At 57.4% G+C, this 8,234-nt stretch overlaps 1 protein-coding gene across 3 annotated transcripts in view; it reads right to left on the bottom strand.

Moving 5' to 3' along the window:
- Nucleotides 1-8,234, bottom strand: part of SORBS3 (sorbin and SH3 domain containing 3) — a 20,657-nt gene that overhangs the window by 10,208 nt on the left and 2,215 nt on the right. For all 3 annotated transcript variants that reach the window (XM_024747778.1, XM_024747775.1, XM_024747776.1), the window contains exons 2-8: nucleotides 7,640-7,796; nucleotides 7,259-7,376; nucleotides 5,599-5,792; nucleotides 4,636-4,699; nucleotides 2,388-2,426; nucleotides 1,836-1,929; nucleotides 38-128 (exon numbers count right to left, since the gene is read on the bottom strand). In XM_024747778.1, coding sequence (XP_024603546.1) covers nucleotides 38-128; nucleotides 1,836-1,929; nucleotides 2,388-2,426; nucleotides 4,636-4,699; nucleotides 5,599-5,792; nucleotides 7,259-7,376; nucleotides 7,640-7,741 — 702 coding nt within the window. In that variant the 5' untranslated portion in view covers nucleotides 7,742-7,796. The remainder of the gene's footprint in view (nucleotides 1-37; nucleotides 129-1,835; nucleotides 1,930-2,387; nucleotides 2,427-4,635; nucleotides 4,700-5,598; nucleotides 5,793-7,258; nucleotides 7,377-7,639; nucleotides 7,797-8,234) is intronic.

Here is an 8,234-nt window from a genome sequence, read left to right as displayed (position 1 = left end):
GACGGGGAGGGCAGTGGGGGGATGCTGGGCGAGCTACCTGATTTGGGGTCTGGTGCAGGGAGGAGGATGCTCCAGCATTGCAATTGAAGGTGTTTCTAAGGAACTCTTCGGAGATATCCCAGCTTCTTCTAAAAAGAGGGAAGGACATCTCTTCAGTTTCCTTTTAGGGAAACTGAGGCATGCGTGAGCACACAATCCTGGGGAGGGAGCTGCACCCCCTCCCCACCTGCCTCCGGGCTGTGGAAGCAGTATTAAATAGTAAAACGTTATAAGCTCTGAGTTCGAATCCCAGCTGGCCCCACCACTTAGCTGTGTCATCTTTTGGCAAGTTAATGAATTCTCAGAGTCTCTGATTCAACACCTATAATATGAGAATGATTCCCACCTTCGTAAGGGTGTGGTAAAGCTTAGGTGGGGGAACATAATGTGAGACACCCAGGAGAAGGGCTGACACACACATCTGCTCCAGGAGTGGCCAGTCCCTTTCCTGCTGGCCTTGGAATACCCCGCATTTGTGTTCCATCTGGCCCCGTGACTGTGGGTATGTATGTTTGGGCAGCTTCGATGAAGCTAATCGCCATGACTAAGTGCCCTGCACCAATGCCCAACGGTGTGGGACTATGTCTTAGCCCCAGGAAAACCCAGGACGGGGCAAAGAGCCTGCAGGCCTGACCCTGGAGCTCTGGGCAAGTTACTTCTGATCCGTGGGCCTCAGTTCCCTGAGGTGCTGGATCAGTGATGTCATCTGTCACATTTGCCTTAGTTCCCCTCCAGGGCTTCCTTCTTGGCTGGCTGAAATGTTCCAGCCTCTGCTGCGTTTGAATGTTTCCACCAAGTAGAACCGTTGTACCAAGCTTATCAAATGATGGAATGTCTGACGGGAGGGTCAGTATTTGTTGGCTGTAACTATGACTCCATTCTCTATTTTAGAAAGAACATCAGTCATAACACTGATAATGAGAATGGAATACATTGTTCCTAATTTAAGGAAGCTCTAGTCATAACTAAGCCTGTATAATTATAATGTTTGTGGAGACTTGCAATGTACCTTGGTCTTCACGACCACCCTCTGATGCCCACTTAACAGATGGGGCTAGTGGGGCGTAGACTGGTTACCTCGGTCAAGGTCACATGGCTAGTGGCCGCACACCGCCTTTAATCCAGAACTCTGGGTCCAAATCTTGAGCAAATCCTAGTCTCTACCTTATCGATGATGCCAAGAGCCACAGCCCAGTTAAGACCATGCTGATGCGGTCACCCCCTCCCCATAAAGGAATCAGAAACTCATTGATTACACTGTGACAGACAAGGTCCTGATTCTTAAGCTTGGGCTGAGCTCCTCCAGGGCCCTGCAGCCCGGGCTGGGCTCAGGTGGTTTGCACAGAGAAAAGGAACTCCGTCCTTGACCTATCTGGAGGGTTCCTCTCTCTGCGGCATCTGGGAGAAAGCTTGGGATCCTCTGTGCCCCTTGTTTTCTTCCAGGCTTCAGAGTGGATGGCCACAGGTCCCAGGTCCACGCCTAGTCATGGGCTGCCCCGCTCTCCACCCCATATGATGAGTGGATCTTTGGGGTGATGAGTTCCTGCTGCCAACCACAAAGGCATCACAGGCAGTCCTGACCGGGAATGGCGCAAAGTCCATCCCTGCCCGCCATTCCCCTTTGGCTCTGGCGGGGAGGGGAGCATCTGGAGCCGTGGGGACCCTAAGAAGGGGCAGAGCCATGGAGGGGAGCCAGCCGCCCTGCTCCAAGACTGTGCCAGCTGTGGCCACCAGGGGGCGCCAATCCCCACAAGGAAGCCAGCGCCCCTCTGCAGCTCCTCCCCACGTTGGCTCACCCGCTCAGAGACGACGTCTGGCCTGGCCTGGCAGCAGGTCTTTGCTGGGGCCCTGGATGCCTTGAGTCTGCTGAGGTGGCACAGGAAGAAGCCACTGAAAGTGGGAGAAAACAAGCAGGGGTGGTGGGAGGTGAGAGCTGGGGTTATGGGCGCCTGGGTGACCCCTTGAAAGTTCTGGCCCACACCCACCCGTGCTCCTGGATGGCTGGCGGGAATGGGGGTGATAGTCTGGACCACGAAATATGGGTTTGGGGCCAAGAGCTTTACATTCTTTACTGAACCTTCCAAACATCTCTGGGGTGTTCCCGTTTTACACGTGAGGAAAGAAAGGCCCAGAGAAATCACGGCCAGGGCTAGGCATCCGCTGGACAGTGAAGCGGAGGCTGGAGGCTCTTAATTACCATCTACCAGCGCATTTGGAACTCGTGGAAATGGGCTATACAAACTTCTCAAGCTGAGCTCAGCCAACTGGGGAGCCCCAAAGCCAGGTGTGGCTGCAGGGAGGGGCAGATGCAGGCGCCGGGCTGGGGTGGGACACCCGCACCCCCTCACCTTTGGGTGCTTCCTTGAAGGTCCGGTCCAGCTGCAGGTCTGTGGGAGCAGAAAGGACCAGGTCAGGGCTGGGGCAACAAGCGAGGATGCGGAGCCCCATGAGGCTGCCCCAGAGGCTCCCAGCACCCCTCCTGCCTAGAGCAGGGGCCAAGGGGCTGAGTCAGAGCCTGAAGAATGTCCCGAGGGAGGGAAGGAATTAGGTTTCTGGGAGGGCTTGAAATGCCTCTGGCCGACTTAGGGCCTGAGTGAGCCAACAGGGGCAGTGGCCTCGCCCAAACCCTCCTGCCCCTCCCTCCCGGCGTTCCCACACACACCCTCTCCCTGACCTTTGCAGACCTGCCCTCACCAGGTCAGTTTGGGGAATCCCACTTCCCCTTCGCCCTCTTTCCCTTTCTGCACCCTCTTCTAAACACCTGTCCTGCCCCCTTTGCCCAGACCCACTCCTCAAGGTGCTCAGGACTTTCTGGGGCCTCCTAGGAAGAGCTACTGACCAGGCAACCCACTTGATCCCCTTGGCACGCAGACACACGACCACAGTTCTGACCTTAAACGCAAACCAAAATGCCCCTCTCCGGATCCCACACCTTCCTCCAGCTCCCGGAGTTTTCTGCTTTCCTTTGCAGCAAACTGCTGGCCGTAGGGAACTCAGTGTCTCCAGTTCCCCTTCCCGATAAGGAGGCTTTCAGCCTGAGCCACCCTCATCAAGTACCCCAGTGACCTCCGCCTTACCAGACCAAAGGGCAGTCCCGCTTGACCATCAACAGCATCTGTCACAGTGGATCACTTCCTCCTTTTGAAATTCCTTTTCACTTGGCTTCAGGGAGACCACTCTGGTTTTCCTCCTGCCTCCCCCCGGGCTGCCCCTTCCCAGGCTGCATAGCTGATGCCTGCCCATCTCTCAAACCAAGTGCTTCAGGGCTCAGTTCCTGGGCCTCTGTCTCTCTGTCTCCCTGGGTGATCTGGTCTAGTCTTCTACCTTAAAGATCACTGTCTATTCCAGGGACTCATAACCTTAGCTGCACATCGGAGTTACTTGGGGGAACCTTTAAATCAAAATCTCTTTGAGTGGGTCCCGGGTATTAACACCTGCAGCTTAAGCCTCGCCTCTGAACTGCAGACTTGTATATCAGTTGCCACTCTGGGTGAACCTTATCGAAAACTGAACGCCCCTTAGGCCTGCACCTCTCGCAGCCTCCCCTGTGTGTACATGCATTTACAAAGGTCAACTCCATCGACTCACTCAGGTTTAAAGTCATCCCTGACTCACCTCTTTCAATCCATCAGCAAATTCCCATGACTCTGTCTCCGGAATCCCACCAGGCCCGCTGCTACTGCCCTGGTCCGAGACTCTTTAGCCTGGATTCAAGCCAGGCCTCCTGACTGGTCCCCCACCTCCGCCCAGCCCCACCTCTTCCCCGCCTGGCAGCCAGAGGGAGCCTCTTCAGCCATCACTTGTCAGAGCCTGTCACTCACTCTTCTGCTCAGAGCCTCTGGGTGGCTCCTCAGTTCTCACAGAGTAAAAGCCAAAGGCTCTGGGCGACCAGATCCCAGCACCTCTGTGATCCATCTCCTGTCACGTGCCCCTCTCACTGTGGTCCAGCCCCTCCCTGCGGCTCCAGAACATGCCCGGCCTGCTCTGCCTCTGGGTGTCTGGTGCTCCCAAAGCGGCAACGCTCCTCCCCCAGCCCTGCAGGCCAACTCCTTCACACCCTTAGCTCTCCGCTCAGATGCCACTTCTCAGGGGCCTTTCCCGACTAGCCTGCGTGAGGTGGTAGCCTCCCTGCACTGGGCAATCCCCCGGCTTTTTTTCCCTAGCCCTTCCCACCACCTGCCATGTTAAATACTTATCTGTTTATTCTGTGACCCCCGCCCACCCCCGCCTTAAGCTTCGCTGGGCAGAGACATTCTCTTTTGCTCCCTGTTTTGTCCTCAGCACCTAGAACAGTGCTCAGCACACAGCAAGTGCTCAACAGTTGGTTAAGGGACTGACTGAACAAATGTGTGACCTCACGGCTTCCCAGGTCCTCAGAGGACACCGGGAACAGTGTCTGGTCATTGTACCCCGAGTACAGAGAGGAGAATGGCGGCTCCTTCCTTGGGCCTGTTTTAGCAACCACTCAACACAGAGCCTGGGGTGGGTGGAGAGACTTCCCTGGGCAGGTAAGTTCCCTTTTCTACCCCTTACTCCCCAAGCCCCAGGGGTCCGAGCCCACGTAGGCAGAGAGAGGGCTCTGGAAGGGTGTCTCACCCGGCATTTTCCGGTGAATCTGCTGGAACATTCTCCGGTACCAGTCCCTGGGGCTGTCAACACTCTGGGATGAGAGAAGGCAAAGTCAGGCTACCCTCCCAATATCAAACCACAGAAGTTTTCTCCTCCCTGAGTCCTTTCTCTGGCCACCCTTGAAGCCCCAGTGGGTGGGCTGTGGTGACATCTTTAACAACCATAACTTCGTGTAGCGTGTTACGTTTGAACAAGATATATGGAAGGATCTCCACCAGTGATGGTCCCTAAGCTGTGAGACTTGGGGTAGTTTACATTTTTTTCCTCTTAGCTTTTCTGTATTCCTGATGATTCCACACAGAACATGTGTTTCTATGTAATGAAAAATAAATGCAACAGTATCGGTGGGGGGATGGGGTGGGAATGGTATTTCACATCCTCTGCCTTACCTGTGATGCTAAAGAACCCTGGGAGGCAGAAGGGCATGTTACCTACTTGAGTTTCACTTGAGGGTGAGGAGGTGGAGAACTAGAGGAGGCGACTGGCTCAGGACAGGCCTGGCGGTGGAGGAAGGGCAGGTCCCCCGCGCCTGGACCCCACCCCTGGATCCTCCCACGCCTGCCACCCCTTGAGGCCTTCTCAATCAGGACTCTCCCGTTCATCCCTTCAGCCGGTAACTTACTCAGCACCCATTTCACGAGTGCCGTGCCAGGTCCTGGGGCCGTGAAAATGGGGTTCAACCCTTACACTAGTGGCGCTCTACCACTGAGAACCTGGTGGGCAGTCTAGAACCTCCCCAAAAAAAACCACTGTGCAACTCAGACATGCAAGAGTGCCTGTAATTTTATGGGGCTCATGATCCCCCAAACCCATCATGGTTGAACCCCTGCTTTAGTCTGGCACGGCTTGGGTACAGCCTTTGTTGTCAGAGGTGGAGCTCAACGTGGGTCCCTGGGCCCCATCGATCAGTGGCCCCAACCCTGGACTCACAGATCGGGGTGCAATAGGCATGCCGCTCTCATCCACAGGCCCGATTCCCTCATACTTGACCCAGCGCTTGTTCAGACGTTTGCTATCCTTGGTCCACGTGGCTGACCAGTTCTGGGGATGCTGGGAGGCAGGGGTCTTCTGGTTCCCAGAAGGCCGGCTCCCAGGACCTGGCCAGGTCTGATACCAGGCAGGGTCTGTGGGGCATGTACAGGGGGAGCTTTAGCAAAGGGCAGGGGTCCCACCTGGGCTTGTTTGTCCCTTAGCTCCTCAGAACGCTGACCCCTGTGGGTTCAAAAGCTTCAACATCTCCTTGTCTGTCTGAGTTGACGACACAGATTGTCCAAATGTCCCCATCCCCAGCAGGACCACAGGCCTCTGTTTATTTTTTAGTAGTTAAAGTGAATGAAAATGGATTTTATCTTGAGAAATCTGTGCCCGTCCCCACTCCACCCTGCTTCGCTGGGGATGTCCTCAAAGTTTTCAGAACGAGAGCCAGGATCGTCACTTAGCAGAGGATGCTGGGGGGAGACAATCCAGGTGAGGAGGCAGCGGGCTGTGGCAGAAAAGGCCCTGGGGCTGGGGGCAAAGACTGAAACCAGACCTGGGCTCTGCCGCCTACCGGCTGTGTGACCATGGGCACAGCAATCAACCTCTCAGTGCCTGTTTCCACTTCTGTAAAATGAGGGTAGTCGTGGCAGAGATGCAGGGAGGGCTAGTGTGTGTGACTGTATTCAGGACAGTGCCTGACACACAGTCAACGGGCAAGGGACAGAAACTCATTCACCAGAACTTTCAGCCCCCAGGTGTGAAAACGTAAGGGCTTCAGGGCAGGATGGACGAGGGTTTGAATCTCGGTTCAGCCTCTGTGACTGAACATCCCTGAGACTCAGGTTCTTCAACGGGGAAGATGTTGATAATCACACCTTACCTTGTCAGGATATCAAGGGATGACGTGAGATGAGGCCTGTAAAGTGCCTTTACAGTGTCACAGAATTCTCTACGTGCTTAACAGCTATTTGTTAAATGAACGAACTACTTGACACAGGGCCTGCCTCAAGGGAATGCTCAGTAAAGGTTGCCACCCTCCTCAGGAGAGGGGCCCTTGGGGTGGGCCTGCACCCAGGAGGCCCCAGGATCTCCCAGACCCCGTGGCCCAGGCGGGGCTGACTCACAGGATCCCAGGAGCTGGCAGGCTCCCAGAGCTGCTTCTCCGGCCTTCTGCTGGGCCAACGAGTACAGACCGGAGCAGACCTTAGGGGGCCTGTCTTGAGTTCAGCCCCCTCCCCTTCTATAGGCAACACACGCTCGCATTCCTTCACCCTCCATCCCCAGTCCAAGCTATCTCCTGGCCATCTGGAGGTCCGCCGGGCCCCTAAGGCTATGTCCCCTGCACGGGGCCTTCCCCTGGCACTGGGTGGGGCAGGCAGGGGAAGGGATGTGTCAGCCGGGTCTCTCCCACAGCAGTTTCCCTCTCACAGGCCAGCAGGCTCACACGGGAGGGGCAGTTCGCTGAGCTAACTGGCCCCAGGCCCTCGAGAGGCCTCCATCCACCTCCTGCCCCTCCAGCCTGACCCAGGGTGGGGCCATAAGGCAGGGCCCAGGAAGCTCTGACCCCCACCTCCACGGCGCTCCTGGAGCACGTTTTCCTGAGCAGACCCACCTGGGTGCCTGGAAGCATCTCTCCTTGGTGGGAAGTACCCATTGCACACAGTCCTGGGCGCAGGGTCATGGAACTGGAAATTAAGGGTGTTGGAGCCACCATTCCGGATCACGGGCACCTGTGGGGAGGGGCCAGGAGCAGTAGGCAGCTCAGGCCCAGAGGGTTCTGCAGAGGGGTGGGAGGGACGGCTACTAGGGCACAGCCATACCCCATGGGGACGGCTTGACCCACTCCAGGAAACCAGCGAGGCTCTCTAGAGCGATCACCCACCTCCTTCCCTCCCTCCATCCCTTTAATCCTCCCTCTGCTCCCCAACCTGTCCTGAGAGCCCCCCACCAACTACAGGCCCCCAGTAACCCTCTCCCTCGCTGTTTCACTCACCCGTGTCCCCCGGGGGGATGACCCTACATGGGCGCGGAGGTGGCTGGGGATGAAGTCATCCAGGCTGAGCGCAGCTGGGAGGCTGCGGGCTGAGGCCTGCATGCTTGGGTCAAGGCGGGGGGACCCCGGGGGTACCAGCTGCTCCTCTGCGTGTCCTCTGTGGGGAAGGGAGGGGGAAGGGAGAGCCCTGCTGGATCCAGGCTGCCCGTGCCCTCTGGGCCCGACCTCGGGGTCGGGCCAGCTGGGTGGGAGCTCACGGACCCGGGAGAAAGGCCAGTGCGGGCACCCGCCTGCAGGCTGCCCGGGCCGGCTCCCAGAGGCACAATGGACCGCTTGTTAGGCCGCGGGCAGGAGCTCCGGGTGGGAGTGGGGGAGGGGAGGCCGGGCCGGGAGGAGGGGAGGCTGGCCGGGAGTGCGCCTGCTGGCCAGCCTCTCTGGGGCTCTCAGTGCACAGCGGGGCCCTCTCCCCCGGAGCGAAGGCAGAGGGAACTGGGGCAGCTGGCAGGGAAGGGCCTGGGCACTGGGACTTTGTTTCAGTTCCCTCTGCCACCCCCAGGCCCTGTGTGGGCATCTGCTTGTCAGCGGGCACAAGGGG

This window comes from Neophocaena asiaeorientalis, unplaced genomic scaffold (assembly GCF_003031525.2).
Source record: "Neophocaena asiaeorientalis asiaeorientalis breed wild unplaced genomic scaffold, Neophocaena_asiaeorientalis_V1.1 scaffold429, whole genome shotgun sequence".
In the NCBI taxonomy this organism is placed as follows: domain Eukaryota; kingdom Metazoa; phylum Chordata; class Mammalia; order Artiodactyla; family Phocoenidae; genus Neophocaena; species Neophocaena asiaeorientalis.
Note: the sequence above shows the minus strand (reverse complement) of the source record. Positions and strands in the feature narration are given on the sequence as shown.